An 18,376-nucleotide genomic window follows, 5' to 3' on the forward strand; every position below is an offset into this window, starting at 1 on the left:
TACATTCCATATATTCCGTCTTGCTACGGCTTATGCGCAGACCATACACTTCTAAAGCTTCTCTCCATAACTCCAACTTCTTATTTAGGTCTTCCCTTGACTCTCCTATAAGGACGATATCATCGGCAAAAAGCATGCACCATGGCACAGGCTCTTGGATGTGCTCTGTGAGTACTTCCAAGACTAATGTCAAAAGGTATGGACTTAAGGATGATCCCTGGTGTAATCCTATACCAATAGGGAATTCCTCCGTCACACCACCTTGAGGCTTCACACTAGTTGTGGCCCCATCATACATGTCTTTAATTGCTCGAATATATGTAATCCTTACTCTTCTCTTTTCTAAAACCTTCCATAAGACCTCCCTTGGTACCCTATCATACGCTTTTTGCAAATCAATAAACACCCTACGTAGATCCCTTTTATTACTACGATACCTCTCCATCATCTTTCTTAATAGGTATATCGCTTCAGTGGTAGATCTTCCTGGCATAAATCCAAATTGGTTCTCTGTTACTTGTGTCTCTTTTCTCAACCTCCGTTCTATCACCCTTTCCCATAACATCATAGTATGACTCATAAGCTTAATCCCTCTATAGTTTTCGCAACTTTGTATATCCCCTTTATTCTTGTAGATAGGTACCAAGGTGCTCTTTCTCCACTCATCAGGCATCTTCTTTGACCTTAAAATCTCATTAAAAAGCTTGGTTAACCAGTTGATGCCTTTTTCTCCAAGACCCTTCCAAACCTCAATCGGGATATTATCAGGTCCTACTGTCCTGCCATTTTTCATCTGCTTTAGAGCCTCTTTTACCTTGAAGTCTCGAATCCTTCGATAGTAGTCAAAGTTTTGATCTTCTTCCCTTGTGCATAATCGACCAAGGCTCGGAAGAGTCTTCTGTCCCTCATTAAATAACTCGTAGAAGTAGTTCTTCCACCTTTCATTAATCTTATCCTCTTGAGCCAACACATCTCCATCCTTATCCTTTATGCACTTAACCTGATCCAAATCTCTCGTTCTTCTTTCCCGGCTCTTTGTGATTCTATATATACCTTTTTCTCCTTCTTTCATGCCCAACGACTGGTAGAGACCCTCATATGCTCTTGTTTTTGCTTCACTTACAGCCACTTTTGTCTCTTTCTTAGCCGCCTTATATTTTTCCCAGTTATCTGCATTGCGGCATAAAGACCACTCTTTAAAGCATTCCTTTTTATCTTTATCTTTTCTTGTATACTCGCATTCCACCACCAGGACTCCTTGTCTCTTGGTCCTATTCCTTTAGATTCACCAAAACTTTCTTTTGCTGTTCTTCTAATAACTTCTGCCATCTCCCTCCACATCTCTTACGCACTTCCATTCCCATCCCACTTTGCCTCTTCTCCTACCCGTCTTAGGAAGCTTCTTTGTTCCTCACCTTTCATCCGCCACCACCTAGTCCTTGGGTTTTTCGTATGATGTCTTTTCCTCAACTTTTGCTCAACACGAAAATCCATGACGAGCACCCTATGTTGTGTTGTCAAACTCTCTCCTGGGATAATTTTACAGTTAATGCAAAATTTTCGGTCGACTCTCATCAACAAGAAGAAGTCGATTTGAGAGCTTGTCATGCCACTCTTATAGGTTATAAGATGTTCGTCTCTCTTTTTAAAACATGTATTTGCGATGAGAAGATCAAAGGTTGAGGAAAAGTCCAAAATAGTTTAACCCTCGGCATTAATCACCCCGAAACCATGGCCTCCGTAAATACTCCCATATCCAGTCACTTCTCTCCCAACATGGCCATTTAAATCTCCTCCTAAGAAAATCTTATCTCCCAAAGGTATGCCTTGAACCAAACTCTCTAGATCGTCCCAAAACCTTATCTTGTGTTGTTCGTCCGAACCCACTTGCGGTGCATAGGCACTAATCACATGGAAAGCACCTCCCTAGCCTCCACCACAAGTTTGATAGAGATGATCCGATCTCCCACCCTCTTGACATCCACTACGTCCTTCTTCCACTGCTTATCCACAATTATTCCAACCCCATTCCTATTCTTCACCTTTCCTGTATACCAAAGTTTGAAACCAGAAGTATCCAACTCCTTAGCCTTTGCACCAAACATTTCGTTTCTTGTAGGTACATAATGTTAATCTTCCTCCTTGTCATGGTGTCCACCACTTCCATGGACTTTCCTGTTAGAGTGCCTATGTTATAGATCAGTATTGAAAAACTTACAAAAAAAAAAAAAAAACTATAGATTTGAACGACTCATGGTGTGAACGACCTAGAAAGACATTCTTAACTTCTACCGTTGAAGTAACGAATTTTTTTCGGTTCTTTGACACCGTTCAAAAATGTTATAAATGAATATAGATTAGTTTCAATTTACAATGACATAATCTGATATATAAGGTATAAAACAATAATGTGCTTAGATTCCAGCATGAAGAAATGAAATTTCTTCTAAATTAGAAGAAAGAAAGTAGAAATATAGAACCTTGAAAATATAGCTCTTTGTTGAAAACCCTCCTTCTGTATTCGTCTCCATGTTCCTAAAAGAGAGGTGAAAATCAAATCATTTTGACTTGTGTTAGTGCCTTTTGCTAAAAAGTGACTCTATTACTTCGTTGCAGATGACAGTAAAAGCCTCTCAAAAAGTTTGACTTCTTAAGCTCACTCATTTTCAAACATTAGAAATTAAGACACGTTTCTAAGGTAAGTGATTTTCCTGCTTTCATCGGTTTCGCTAGTGAAAGTGGGACCTATGAATTTTTGAATTCACTCAACTTAGCTTATGAGATTGCATATATTGATATTTTGACTTTTTCATGTTCAGAAATTACCTAGTTTGCTTTTATTACTTAAGGAAAAGTTCTTTAGTTCATTATCGCACATGAGCAAATGTCAGACAATACGTTAATGAGATTATTAAAGTATATGTAGATTTGTTAATCATCAAAATACATTATGAGAAATTGTAGAGATAACAAATCAAACAAACCAATCACTAATTCAAGTGATGATCTCTTTAGCCTTGTAGGTTCACAACTTGTCTTAATCCAATCCCTAATAAATCAAACAACCAAATTTTCAATCAAACTCAACCAAGGGTTTTGCTAGAAATTCTGATAAATGGAAAGAAAAGGTTTTTTCTGACCTTGTACCATAACCCAATAGAAAGTTCGTAGAAGTCACACTAAAGATGCCTTCACGAATCAAAATTCATAGATTTAGGTTCTTAAAACCTTAAACTTGAATATAATGAAAAATGAGAAAGGAACAAAGTTTTCTCGAGTTCTTGCTTTGGATATTGGTATGTAAGAGTTCTAGTTTGATCAAAATGTGAATTTGAAAGAGAAAGTAAATAATGAATTTGCTTTTTTTCTTCGTCCTTTGGGTTAAAGAAAGGTTTTCCATTTCACCTCTTTGGCCCTAACTAAGAAATATCTATTTTGTTTTTGCTCAAAATACCTTTTTAACTCATTTTATCTTTATTTATTTTGTCATAGCTTGTACTGAACTAGGCAAAGCAAAGCATGTTCAATTACCTACAGTAGAAACTCATTTTTTTTTATAAATAACTCTCGTTTCAAACAATTTATCAAATTTAAAATATATTAGCGAATTCCTTAATTGTGAATTTTAAATTTTCAGTCAATTAAATTAAACCAGATAGTTTACACTGTTTCAATCCAATTTAAAATTAAGAAATTAAGTAAATAATTTTCTAGATCTTACATCGCTAGCAAGTAGTGAGATTGCAGTGGATGCAAGATGAAAAGAGGATGAAGAGAGGGTAAGAGAAAATGTAAATGTGAAGATAAAAATAAAATTTCAAAATAACTGACTGAAATTGGCTAATTTTCTAATTAAACTCTCATGTAAAAGAGTAAAACAGTAAATAACATTAAAGTTCACCATGTAAAAGGCATGCAAAAGGACACTAACACTATAGGCTAAAACTTAAAAAAATTAAAAATATAAATATAAAATAAAATTTACAACGTTGTGTCCAAAAAAGATAAGGGGCAGGATTAGAGAGGATAATTACATTAATAAAATCATACACACTGTAGTCTGTTTATATTATATACATCAAAGAAGCTTTTCTTTTGTGCCACTCTTTTTTGGGCAATTCTATGGTGCCTATGAATTTTTGCCTAAATTTTGCCTAACTTACTTTTTTAGTAAGTTTTGCTTTTTTAAAAATTATTTATTTTTATATCTTTTAAATTAAATAATAACTTTTAACCCATTTTAGTAAATAGACACCACTTTTTAAGCACCATAGCATTCACCCTTTTTTTTCCCTTTTCTGGCAGAATGTCCAATCATGCACCAAGCATAAAATTGGTAGATCAAAACAACTGTACCATGCTCTCAACCTAAGCTTTTACAGAAAAGAATAAACAAATGAATATATCACAACTATAAAAAATAACAAGATACAATAGCCAAATTATCCTGATAACCCGCACGCCAATCTCAGTCGTAGTCTTCTTGAGTGCTTCTTTAAAGGTTGTGTATAAGATGAAGGTCCCGGGCAATTGAAATTAACTGCAAAATTTATGTCTTGGTCTCATGAAGCACTGGTAGGTCTTACCTGCTGTGTTTAACCAGTTCCCTTTACTTGAAGTCCTATAGACATGGATCGTAACCTGCTGGTTATCTCCGTGAATGATGGTCGGCTGTTGGGATCAGCTGACCAGCACTCTTCCATTAGCTTCCTCCATTCAGGATCACAGCGTTCCGGAATAGGTGGTCGAAGAGTGTTCTTTACAATCCCCCCTAAATGGACAAATATTCATCATCAGGAAAGCTTGTCAGTAATTGAAGTAATTAAGCTGTTGGTATTCTTCAAGGTTGGTACACATTAAGGGCAAGTAATGTACAGTGTTTATTCTGAATTCTGGAATGAGTTTCAGGATATCCTAATGCTGTGTATATAACTTTAGCACGTTCCAAATTGAGTAGTATGGGATGATATACAATATACATTGATGATAACTATATTTACAGAGATTGATTCTTTTCCCACAACAGCTAGCTTATACATTGAGGTTCCCCACTTTTCTCACGTTCTTAACAATGTACTAGAGCCCAGTTGTGAACGACTTGGAGAGGGCTACGTATTTAAGGAGAATTATTATTTGGTTCTTTCCCCATAATAACTAGTTTTTAAGGTTTGGTTTCTGACTTTCCTTAGGTGCTTAACAGCTCAAAATTCAGGCTAACATTAATCCTTAATTTCTAATTCACAAAATGATAAACGATTTGTCCTTGAATAATTATGCTACTTGCATTTTGGAACAACTTGTTTGTTTTATTTTGTCTTTTCATCGAAACAAAACTCTTGGTATAAAACTAAGAGCAGTGAGTCAACTCAGCTACAATGATCAATCACAAATGTTTAATGCTACAATCTAAAAGAATTGAAGCACTAGATAGCTTAAGAAAGAAGCACAAGCCTCTAAACTCATACCCCTTACACAGATCTGTCACAGCTATGACCAAATGCAGAAAAAATGCTACTCCTTAGAGTAAGGTTTCATTTCTCTTTATGATGTTTTATTCCTTCCAGGAAATTTTTTCTAATACTTTACTCGCAAGATTTTAGATTCCAATTTGTTTGTTATGATTCCAAGTTTCACTTCTGTAACTATTTCTCAGATAAAAGTGAGACATAATTAGAGATTTTTCTTTGAGATTTTCTTACCAATAATGGCACCACAATGCATGTCTGCATATGGTTCCTCCCCTGTGAATAACTCCCACAATGAGATGCCAAAGGAGAAAACATCAACCTGTCAAAATCATTATTCCACAACTTAAATACCAGACAAAAGATTCATAGATCCCCATAAATTACTGAAATTCATTTGAAATGTCCTAGTTACCTTCTCAGAAACCCGGCTACTGCTGCCATTCAACAGCTCTGGTGCCATCCATGGAAGGGTTCCTCGTACACCCCCAGACACAAGGGTATTTCGTTTGATCCTTGATAATCCAAAATCTCCAACCTGGGAAAGAAAAATTGTTTAGATTCATGGTTACTCAGTGGAAATAATAAAGTAAGGAACTAGACAAAAGAGTAAAATAATATATTACTCTTGTGTAGAACAATATATCTTAGCATAGAATAGTGGGATGAAGTGATGAAGGGTTGGGGATTGGGAATGGGGTAGAGTTAGAGTTGTGTTTACGTTAGGAGGGATAGTTTGGGAATTCTGGTAGTTTTTTAAGTGTTTGGATAGTTTTGTCTATTGGAACCCATTTTTCATGAGTACAATATCAGTTTTGTTTTCTCGTTAGATTTGCTAGCGTTTTGAACATTTGTGGGTACAAATGACAGTTTATTCCTCGGCATATTTCAACAAAAATAATAAATATGTTGCGAAAGAAAAAAAGAATACTAGAAAAAAAAAAATTCTTGAGAACTGAGAATACTTCATTAATCTGCATCAAGTGTAGAACTGAGTTGAGCTTAGCATCTCCAAAATACTAGAAGAATATTAACGAAGGCAATTAAATAGAATTATTTCAAATCTAACACACTCCTAGTACAACTATTTTAGTTTGAGAATTGGCCAAATGATAAAAACTACAGGCATTCAAAAGAAATTAACTGGAATCATGGCTTCATGATTTAGAATGGGCCAGAGGCTATAATATAAGTCGATAGTGTTTTTATTGAGATAAGGAAACGGAAGAGAAAGGATTCTAGGATTTAAAAAACAATGAAATTTGTAAGTGGATAAATTAAAGAGTAAAATATTAATTGGACAAAAATTGATAATTCGAAAGATAAGTGCTAGTCCATTCTTACTTTGCATACGGGTCGCTGTGGATCCCTTAGATTCACAAGCAAGTTGTCACATTTCAAATCAAAATGGACAATGTTTTTCGAGTGCAAATATTCCATACCAAAAGCTGCATCCATGGCAATTATCAGCTTTCTATGACGATCTAGTAATCTGCATAAAAAGTAGGAGAGTAGGAGATTCACTATATGCATACACGAGTTAATAAATTTGGTATTAACAGAAATGGACCAAGACTACCTTTCTTTCTTGATGAGGACATGCCTAAGAGAACCATTAACCATGAACTCTGTTACTGTTGCTAAGGTTCCGCCAACCCCATCTGGTACTATTCCATAAAATGCCACCACATTTGGATGGTGAAGATTTGAGAGGATTTGTGCCTCTCTCCAGAAGTCTTTTGCCTAATCAAGTGAAAAAACATAGCCAGGTTCATATACATAGAATATTTTCATAATTTTATAATCTGCCAATAGTTTTCTTATGTTTTAATTGATCGAAATTTGGGGATAGGCATGGTTGAGCACATAGCAGTAGTACATAAGACATCTCCTTTTCTTACGGCCAAAATGTAAAACCTTAGGTTTAAATTTATCAAAATTTGGGGATAGGCACGGTTGAGCACATAGCTTACAAGTTAGCCTTTCCTATGTCTCATTTGAGTTTGGGATTACGTATTCAACTCTCATTCCCCCTCCCCTAATTACCCATTAGGAGTAATCCTAGCTTTACTATCTTTGCTTTAAAAAGGATCAGCGATAGACATAGATAGATGGGAGACGGAACAAGCCAGGATGCAAGATGTGAAGAAATATTAATTCAACTTAGTTTCATCCTTCTACTTATTTACATGAGGAAAGGTTAAACCCGTGGTTGTATAACAAGATGCAAGAGATGTATGTTATTAATAAACTACAACTTGTTGAGAACAAAACTGCCCTAATGACTCACCAACCGTTCTTGCTCAGAAGATCTCCCTGCAAAGCAGCTCTTTTTAATTCTCTTTATAGCAACATCTGTTCCCCGCCATTTTCCATGATAAACAGTTCCATAAGTACCAGATCCTAACTCCGAAAGGTCTTCGAGATCAGCATTCCTTATTATCTGAATGAAATAATATATGATCAAATGCAGAAAAGAACGTAAATATAATATGAAGAAAATGGCCAAGCAAATGCAATAAGCTTCCTTCAGGGCAATTTAGCAGTAGAGTGCACTTTAATCAAATAAGTAACAACCCTTTAATCAAATAAGTAACAATGGCGTTTTGATTTATAATTTAATAATAACAGATAGAGACAGTTGCACTAACTGTGCATTTAATTATCTTCTAATCATTATGGCACTGACTGGCAAAGCATATAGTTCAATAGAATATAGAGAAATACAGCCACAAACTGGTTAAAATGACCATGAAATAACTACAGAACTTGTAAATGTTAGAAATATGGAACACGATGTAACAAAAAATAAAAAAAGAAAGAAATAATGATGCACTTTAATTCATAAAGAAGACCATGAAATCTTTCTACCACACCATTCTAGTACCTTTTATTTTGCTGCATGACCTAGATTAAAACCTTACCCCAACCTCACTGCCAGCAAAACTGGAAGCCTTAAATAATTGATCAGGTCTTCCCAATGCAACCAATTCATGAGTATCCAAAATTATTTCATGTTGCCACTTATCAAATCAATTAAGGGATAAGAAATTCTAAATTGCCACATTTATAACATAGCATTTCATCAACAAATTATGACGAAAAAAATCTTTTCATACTTGACAAGAATGAGTTTAAATCAGAAACTAAAACATTCAGTCTTTTAAAGGATGCTGAATAAGAAATGAATGGTAATGTCCAAATTAAAAGTTTTTGAATCATGAAAAATGTAAACCAAGAGAGTTAACAAATAAGTGAGGGTCAACCTGCAAACCATATATGCTGGCTTCCATTTCTGCTATCATTGCATCAGAAAGGAAGTCATGCTTGTCTGTTTGATTGTCTTTAAAATCCTATCAGTGAGAATAAGAGATTGAGAAATTGTAAAGAAATTAACATAGACTCTAATGTGAGTTCAGTATATCCTACCTCCAGTTCAGACTCTGGGAGGATGCTTTCTGCTTCTGTATGAGCAAGGGATCCAACATCACTTCCTCTATCATCCACAGAATTTGGGCTCAGTACCAATGAAGACTCAACATTTGGAGGAGAAACACTAATCACATTGTCTACTACTACAAATGGCTGTACCCGGCTTGCCTCGTGACACCATTGTATATTCTTTGACGGATCTGACAGATCAATGATTTGATCTGTACTGCTCACCGAGTCATCAAAGAAAGAAGGTGCCTTTCTAAAAGAACTATTCTCGCCTGCAGTATTCACATTCATTGGCAAGTTGAACTTTGGACCATAACCAACAGGAGGTGAAGCAGGGTGCAATCTAGCAGCGCTTAGTGTTGAATTTTCATGAAATCCTGAAGCCAGTTGGTTCTCAGAAAGCTGAATTGGTGCACATTTAAGAGAGTCTGGGTTAATGGATAGCTCAAAGAAATTATTGCCCAGATTACTTTTGCCAGAAGAGCTTTCTTCGTCTTTTAATGGGGCATTTAAATCTAATATCCTGGTCAATGAAAAGTCAATATCTTGTTTCCCGTTCAAACCTTCAGCTAATGCACATTTCTTGCTATCATCAGTCCTTTGGCTCATATCAAGAAGATCAGATGGGATCTTGTCCACGATATTATTTGGAGAAAGTTCCGCCATACCCAATGATGCAGGAATTCTATCCTCAGATGTAACCTCCCAATTCTTTTGCACATTAACCTGAGAATTTGAGTTACTAGGAAGGAAGGAGTCCAAAAGATGCAATTCACTCATGTTTCCCATGTCAATGATGGCTGGTTTCTCAACATAAACATTTCCATTATTACTCGGAAAGCAATTAAACTCTTCAATTATCTTCATCTTTTCTAATTTAACAGAGTTATCTTGAATATCATTTGCTACAAAGCTATAGTCAGTTAATCTGGACTGTGCTTTAGGGTACCTATTTTCAGTTGAAATGCTACCATTATAAACATCAAAGTTCATTCCTAATGAATCTGAATATGGAGAAGACGATGTCATTTCTTGCCTTTTGGACAGCTCGGCGGAGTCACCTTTTGGTATCTTACTTTGTAGTTGGGTATGGTGGAGAATAGGATCACGTTGAAGCTCCAAAGGATTCCCTTGTGAGATATTAGAAAGAAGGATTGAAGATAATTGAGTATTTTCAAGGTTCAAGGAAAAAGATTGGCCAATTCTTTCTTGTAAGCAGTAACCAGACCTAACAGCACTCTCATGCAATTGTGAATCAGAAAAAGCATGTGGCAGCCCATAGGGGGAACCAGAAATTCCATCAGATTCAGCTTGTTGACAAATTGGATCTTCCAAGCATGAAAGAGGATTTCCAAGGTAGTTTCCCTTTTCCCTTTGAAACAGCCTTTCACCAAATAATTTATCCTCGCAACCATGAGTCACAAATCCCTTGCCAAGATTGTAGTTGCCGAAATGCTGTCCATTGAGTATCTTGGACTGACCAGCAGCTGCATGCTGAGGGTATTGCCAATCAGCAATGACGGTGCCAGAGTTCTCAGGGGGTAGCAGAGCAGTAACAAATGACACATTGCTCTCGGTACTTCCCTGAAACCGTTCATTACCAAGAAATGGAACATAACCTGCACTAGAACCTGATACCTGTATACGAATAGGAGAAACTGATTTGTTCAGAACCCCATCTCCATTTAAAGAATTAGCAGCACCCTTGTTCTCAAAGGCAGAAGAGGGATTTGGAGAAATTTTCTGAAAAACTGGAGCGAACTGACTTGCTTCATTGGTCAAACTCATCCCACCATTGTTGTTCCTTGGACTGGGATCTGCTATGCCATTCACGGCAACAACATATTGGTAGTCAGGATCACTTTGCTGAATCATGCTCACTTCAGTTAACGGCGTCTCTTCAGATTCAGTCAAAGGAACCAAAAAAATTCTAAGTCTTTGAGAACCTTCACGCCTTTCAAACCCATGGTATTCCTCTGTCATATTTTGAAGATCCTCCTCCGAGGAAACAGATATTAGAGCATCCAGATCCTCCCCAGGAAGCTGGTATTTGATTGTGTGAGGTTGCCTACAAATACTCGAGGTCTTCTTTACAAGCTCTTCCCATGATAAATCCTTTCTTGTAGATATTATGCGGGTCTCTCCCCCTACATATCTGAGTTTCCCGTCACTAGGCCTGGGTAATATTTTTCCACCAGAGCTGCATAGAAGCTTCATTTTCCATGGCAAAGAATCATCCAAAGTTCCTGAAACAGAAAATCCATTAGAATGAGAAGACTCACATCTGAGAAGGGGTGATACAACTGGTCTGGCACCAGGATGATCACCAGTCGATGATTGAACTCTGTTCCTCGTATCACGATCTCCAGGTACCGTTTTTCTTAAACTGACTCCAGGAACCCCATTTTTCATCTCCTGATCCTGCTTGTTTAGAGAGGGAATTTCATCCATCTCAGCAGCATTCTCAGAGTCCATTCTCCTCAAGCCTAAAATATTACTAAGTTCTTCATATCTCACATGGCCATTCTCCCTATTCAACATAAATCTATGCTCAGAACTTCGAGATATATCAGGTGAATGAGGAACTCTTCCTGCAGAAACTCCATCATGACTGATATTCTCTGAAAATCCTCTTCCAGTGGCTAGAACAATATTATTATACACAATCTGTCCTGTATCTGAACCACAACCTAACTCAGGCTGGATGTGTTGAGGAAGCACACCAAGGTCCTTTGCAGTGTTGGCACCTAATTTGTTACCTGTCTTATTTTGTGCCATATCAAAAGTTCAGCTGCTCAAGCTACTAAATCTTTTTACAAAATACTGGTATAGTAATAACGCAAGAAGTGTGACCGATTCACTGATACACCAATTCATCTCCAAAATTTCCATACCTGATGACACCCAAATTCTCAAGAGAAGTGGGACCACCAGCAGTCAAACTCAGAATCAATCTAGACACCAGAACAAAACATAAAACTAATTCCAACTTTATCTAGCTATCCTACTTCACATACACATATGCACAAAGAAACTAACCCTGGAAATATTTACAAGTGCAAATTGTAACTATGACTGATTTATGGCATTTACAACAGAGTTGAGAGTCACAAAACCGCCAATATGATACGAAACTTGTGATAACTAATAATTGAAGTGAACTGACTTCCGCAACACTTCCATCAGCATTTCAGGCTGTGTATGAAGAATTAAATGTAAGAGTTATCAACCAAAATATTCCAGAGTGAAACTAAGCAATAAATATTCCCAAGCTGTTCATACATGAATTCAACACAGATATCGTCAATCACTCAAAATCCGAAATTCTCCAGATTTCAAAAGATGGTAACCAAGGAAACAGTAAGCATTTTCAAGCTGTTCATGCGAAAAATTTAACATCGGTATCGATCAAAATACAGAGTTCCCATAATAAAAAAAGTTTGTCGCCCTTGTCATATCAAGAAAACGTACTTAAGACTGAAAGCAAGAATTTTCAAGTTGTTCACGCAATTGCAATACGGATATGTGAAATCCAGACACTGGAGTTGGGTCAATTGATATAAATTGAGTTAAGTTTAAGGTTGACGAAAAGGAAAAGGGTTAACGTAGCTTACCCATCAAGGATCAATCTGGAGCTTCGGATTGCAACATTGGCGAATTGGCGAGATTGAAGTAGCAAAATAACACACGAAGGCCTTAGCCATGGAAAAGCAAAGTTGGATCTCACACAACACGAACAAGCGCGCGCGCGCTCTCTCTCTCTCTCTGTGCAATATTCTTGTTGCTTCCAATGCTCCTACCTGGACACATTCCTTTTAGTTTTAAATTTTTTGGAAGCTTGATAAGCCGTGCCATAAAATTAGAATATTTAATTGAAAAATATTAAAAGGCAAGAATTTATTAATTCAGAAAAGCTTGTATGCTATACAAGTTCATTAACCAATAAACTCTTAAAACGCACTGCAACCCTACGTCTAATACACGCGCTATATAACTACCAAATTTAAAAAATTTGTTTCCTTTCTTCGTTCTTCTTCTCGTTCTTCTTCTTCTGGTTCTTCTTCTTCTCGTTCTTCTCTCCTTATTTCTAGATTTGTTTCGTTCTTCGTTATTCTCCTCGTTCTTCTTCTTCTTCTCGTTCTTCTTCTTCTCGTTTTTCTCTCTTTTAACTCCAGCTTTGTTTTCTATCGATTTTTGTTTACTGAAATCATAGTTTGGATTCGTTTTGAAGATAATGGTTTATTCAACGTCAGATTCTCAGCTGAATCAGGGCGAAGTGGATTATGAATTTGAATCTAACGAAGTTCCTGAGGTTTGATTTACATACGTTTACTCTGAATTTTGTTGTAGTAATTTGTATAGCATTGTGTAGCTGAATAATTCGTGAACATTGACTGTGAGACTAACGCGTCAACATAAATCTGTGGATTGAATGTAATGTATTAGTTTTGATTGATTATCTGGAATTTATAGCAGACGCTCGGGTGTAGATCAGAGCTTTTTTTGGGTGTATTTGTTTCGGTAGTGTGGGTGTATTTACATTTATGGCTTTTTCTGTTATTTTAGCTGAGTTGTTGTCGTTCGGGTGTATTATATCAGGCATGATTGGGTGTGTTTTTAGTTTTTTGTGACGGTGTATTCTGCAGCATGTGTGTTTACAACTTATGGCTTTTATTGTCATTTTAGTTGAGTTGGTGCAGTTCGGGTGTATTATATTTGCAATAGTTGGGTGCATTTATAGTTTTTGACATGGTGTATTCTGCAGGCTCTCTCTGTTGTTGATGACCAGTTTATTCCGAAGGTTGGAATGACCTTTACCACCCTTGAAGATGCTGGAAAATTTTACAGGAACTACGCCAAGGTTGCAGGTTTTTCTACAAGAGTTCGGAGCACAAATAGGAAGGGAAACGAGATTAAAAATCAATTGATTACATGTAGCAGAGAGGAAAAATGGAAATCTAAAATATCTCCGACCGAGAAGATGAATCCGACAGCCGGTTTAAACTGTCCTGCAAGAATTTATATACACATATTGAAGGATGTCGGTGCTTGGATCATTTCAAAGGTTGTGCTGGATCATTCACACCCCTGCTATCCAAGTAAAGCAGAGATGCTCAAACAGCACATGGAACTAAGCATGTCCATTCGTCGTATAATAGAGAATAACGAGGAGGCCGGTATCAGACCAAGCAAAACCTACCAATCATTTGTTGCGGCTGCTGGTGGTCATTGCGAGTTAAATTTTATCGAAAAGGACGTGAGGAATTACATTAGCAGGGAAGTGCGGAATGTTTCCGAACAAGAAGATGCAAAGGAATTCGGGAAATATTTGTTAAGAATGAAATAGAAGAATCAGAATTTCTTTTTTGAGCTTGAACTCGAGGAGGATCAATCAATTAAGTTGGCTTTTTGGGCCGATGCAGAAGTAGAGCTGCCTTTGAGTATTTCGGAGACGTCATTTCATTTGACACCACCTACAATACAAACAGGTAACAAACTGCTCATGTTTATGATGCTAAATTAATATATTTTTATAAATCCGCAGCAGAGGTGTATATTGGCTGTTTTTTGGGTGTATACGAAGCATATGTTTGGGTGTACCTAATGATTTTGCATTCTACACTATGGTAATTTGTTTTCAGGTATAATTTGGTCTGTGGTTCTTTTGTCGGGGTGAATCACCACGGTCAGTCAACACTTCTCGAATGCTCTTTGATGAAAAACGAAGAAATTGAATCATTCAAATGGTTATTTCAATGTTGGCTTCGTTGCATGGGAGGAAACGCTCCGAAAGGGTTTCTCACCGATCAATGCACATCAATGAAAAGGGCTTAGAGGCCTGTATACCAACAACAATTCACCGTTGGTGTATTTGGCACATCATGAAGAAGATTCCAAGCAAATTAAATGGGTACAAGGGACATGCAGATATTGAACGAGAAATGAGCCAAATTGTTTTTAACTCTCATAGCAAAGACTCATTCGATAGGAATTGGAATGATTTTTCTGCTGAATTTTGGTCTTCTGGACAACAAGTGGCTTTCAGGTAATGTTTGTTTAAAATCTGCAGCAGAGGTGTAAATTGCATGTTTTTTCGGGTGTATTTATAGTCTATGTTTGGGTGTATTATGCAGATTTGTATGAAGACCGTCATATATGGGTTCCTATCTATCTGGATCACCACTTCTGGGCAGGGATGAGAAGCACACAAAGGAGCGAGAGCATGCATTCATTTTTTAACAAGTTTATCACCCGGAACAGCTCGCTTATGCAGTTCATCAAACAATACGATAATTGCCTTGGAAGCAGGGAGCAAGCAGAGAGAGAATCAGATGCTGCAGATTTTCATACGGTCATACCGTGTGCAACCAAATCCTCCATTGAAGCTCAGTTTCAAGATGTGTACACTCATCAAAAGTTTAGGGAAGTCCAAGCGCAATTCAGAGGAAAGGCGAATTGCATCACCAGATTAACGAATTCCGCTCTAAGCTATTCAGTATACGAAGTCGGAGAACAAGTTTCCAGCTCAATATTCAACAAGTTTGTGGTTACTTACGACTCAGTTGCAGCCGAGGTAAAATGTCAATGCTTATTATTCGAGTCCAGAGGGATACTGTGTCGTCACGCACTAAGCGTGTTAAGCTTTAAACAAGTAAGCCAAGTGTCACCTAGATATATACTGGAACGATGGAGCAAGAAGGTAAAGAGGCAACACACACACATCAAGAGCAGCCACGACGAGCCACTGATGGAGCCAAGAAGCAAGAGGTTTGACCAATTGGTTTTTTGTTCGCAAAATATTTGCGAATTTGCATCCGAATCGGAGGAGCTGACTGCATTTCTGCACCGTGTGTACGATAATGTCATGGCTGAGATGGAATCATTAAAAGCCAAAAGGAAGGTGACATCTTCTTTATCCCACGAAGACGCCAACTTGGAATCCGTTAACGAGCTTCAAAGCCCGCCAAGGATCCGAACAAGAGGACGTCCAAAAAATAGGCTAGGTTCAAAGTTGGACAAACAGATTGCAAATGCCACAAAGAAGAAGAAAACGAAAGTTTTAAGCGAGGTAAAAGTAATGTTCTTTAAATTTGTGGTGATTGAGTTTATTTTTCTCGTTAATAGTTTAGCTAATATGTGAGTGTTATATTCAGATAAACCTGTTTGATGCTGTATCAGTGGTGCATTCAAATAACAGCCAATATCAAGGACATGTTATGAATTATCAGTTTACGGTACCAGCAGCAGTGGATAACTCTTTGGGTGTATAGTTTTACAGAATATGGGTGTAAAAGCACTGTTTCTCTTGGGTGTATTTTTGTGAATTCACATTTTACATTTTAAGTGTTTAGGGTTCAGGGTTTTAGTCTCAAAGCATCATGGGGGGATAGATTTCAGGGTGTATATTCAACTTTATTTGGGTTTAAAAAATTGCAGGTTATGAGTGTATATTTGATTTGATGTTTTTCTTCATATTTTGGTACCTGTAATTCATACATTTTGAATACAGCACAGACAGTTTAACAGCACATACAGTTTGGGTGTATATTTTAAGTAATCTTGGGTGTATATTAATACCCCCGTTGGGTGTAAAATTTATAATCTGTCTTTAGATCTGCCTTGATGTTTTCCTTCATATTTAACCACCTGTAATACAGCTTTTGAATACAGCACAGAGAGTTTAACAGCACATATAGTTTAACTATGGAAAAAAAATTCATTGAATAGAAGTTGTTTATAAATGGCAATTTTTTACAGCATTTGTTCAATTTACAAACTAGCTAGCAGTTGGATTACTCATTTTCTATATCAGTAGAATTTATCTGACAAAACGGACTCAATAATATGGAGGATGGCTTCGACAATCTTATTGCATTACTCGCTCTAATTGCTTCATCTCTCTCTTTACTCATTTCACTGAATAGTATCCGCGAAGCATACTCCACTCTATAGTGGTCCACCTCGTCCTATAATTAAAAAGTATATTCTGTTTAAACAGCAATATTAATTCATTAAAGTAATACAGAGTTATATAGTTCTAAAGACAGTTACCTGTTTCCAATTATCCCATTCATACTTCCCCTTTTTAATGTTTTCCGGCTCAATTAACTCAAGCCACTTCATAACGTAGATAGCACAGTCATATCTGAAAATGAAGAAAATAAATTACAAATCTCATTTAGGAAAGTTTAATGTTCAGAGTCACAAATTTATACGTTGATTTTTGGCCTGATATTTTGACGTATGATGCTTTAATTTCCTTCTCCTTCTCGCCTTTCTTCAGAGGTTCCCTGCCAACATATGCTCTCATTCTTGAAATTACATATCCCTTAAATACCAAAACAAATCAGTAATACACCCGAATGAAATACAACCAAATGAATGCACAAGATACAACCAACTGAATAAACAATATACACCCAACTTGATCAACAAAATACACCTAAATGGTTAAACAAAATACACCCAAAGGAGAACACAGAGCCAACTTACAGTGAATTTATTAAGCTGCTTTCTCTGATCGCTTGGAGCTTTCTTGTGTAGCGGGTCAAGTATATGAAATCTCCACTTTCTTGTATCAATCGCCCATAACCACCAATGCTCAGTGTGGCAAACAGGTGCAAAAATCTGAAGGATTGCCATATTTCAACAGTGTGTTATTTTATTTGGCATATAATTAAAGAACGGTTCTAACAAATTTTACTAATGAAAACTTACATATGGATGCGAAGTTAATTTTTTTGCATCTATGAAGGGAATAAAACTTGGGTAATCTTCCACCCTAAATTCTTTATTGGTTCTAGGTGATATGAATTCCCCGTTTGGGTGCTTCGAAATGGCCGTGTTCTGCAACAATTGTGAGACAACAAATATAATACTGAAAATACACCCAAGTGAATACTATAAATACACCCAAATGAATACACAATTTACACCCAAGTGAACTTAAAAAATACACCCAAATGAATACAGAAAATATACCCAAAATGTGTAGAAGTAACACTTACCACAATATCGGGGGAGAGACAGTATACTTGTTCTTGAAACCTTTTATCATTTGTCTGGTTGAGGATGAGGCACATGGCAGATACAATCTAGAAATATATGTCGAAATCAATTTATATTAATAAACATTGCAGTAAACTTTGGTGTAAAAACATTAGTGTTATTCTAATATTACCTCAGCTTCTATATAAGTTGCTGGCTGGAGTGATGCAATGTGCATTTTTGTCAAAATGTATTTATCTTGGGCCATCAAAGTGCACATGTTTTCATACTCGTTAGTTCTGCCATCTGCGTATGTCTTCACTCGCGTCCCCCAGATGTAGCACTTCTGTTTCATATCATCCGTATTCTCATTTATCCCCGCAGGAGTTTCAAACCTCCTAGAACTTTCTCCCCCAGTCTACCTTTGAATTTGTGGACTTTTACTTTCTTCTTTCGCTGCATTTCTTGCTATTTTTTGTACC

The 18,376-nt window shown here is 36.7% G+C and overlaps 1 protein-coding gene across 5 annotated transcripts; it reads right to left on the reverse strand.

Annotated features, from left to right (window-relative positions):
- Positions 1 to 3,950: 3,950 nt before the first annotated feature.
- LOC130974059 (uncharacterized) lies at positions 3,951 to 12,731 on the reverse strand. Of its 5 annotated transcripts, XM_057898804.1 has the most exons (10): positions 12,521 to 12,731; positions 11,234 to 12,101; positions 8,895 to 11,152; positions 8,732 to 8,818; positions 7,756 to 7,908; positions 7,045 to 7,208; positions 6,810 to 6,957; positions 5,881 to 6,003; positions 5,700 to 5,787; positions 3,952 to 4,771 (listed from the first exon to the last, which is right to left on the reverse strand). In XM_057898804.1, the coding sequence occupies exons 2-10, from the start codon at positions 11,682 to 11,684 to the stop codon at positions 4,596 to 4,598; spliced, it is 3,648 nt and encodes a 1,215-aa protein (XP_057754787.1). In that variant the 5' UTR covers positions 11,685 to 12,101; positions 12,521 to 12,731; the 3' UTR covers positions 3,952 to 4,595. The 5 variants fall into 5 exon arrangements, with proteins under 5 accessions (XP_057754788.1, XP_057754787.1, XP_057754786.1 ...); XM_057898803.1 differs by having other exon boundaries at positions 8,895 to 11,665; positions 12,521 to 12,706; XM_057898802.1 differs by having other exon boundaries at positions 3,953 to 4,771; positions 8,895 to 12,101.
- Between the last annotated feature and the right edge of the window lie 5,645 nt (positions 12,732 to 18,376).

The sequence above is a fragment of the Arachis stenosperma genome, chromosome 4 (assembly GCF_014773155.1).
Source record: "Arachis stenosperma cultivar V10309 chromosome 4, arast.V10309.gnm1.PFL2, whole genome shotgun sequence".
NCBI classification, from domain to species: Eukaryota; Viridiplantae; Streptophyta; class Magnoliopsida; order Fabales; family Fabaceae; genus Arachis; species Arachis stenosperma.

Excerpts from the sequence above, each read along its gene's own strand:
- LOC130974059 (XM_057898802.1), bottom strand. The coding sequence starts at position 11,684 with ATGGCACAAAATAAGACAGGTAACAAATTAGGTGCCAACACTGCAAAG. Across the intron at positions 5,788-5,880 it reads GTAGCCGGGTTTCTGAGAAG|GTTGATGTTTTCTCCTTTGG; the intron begins GTAACTAGGACA and ends TGATTTTGACAG. Across the intron at positions 4,772-5,699 it reads GCATTGTGGTGCCATTATTG|GGGGGATTGTAAAGAACACT; the intron begins GTAAGAAAATCT and ends TTGTCCATTTAG.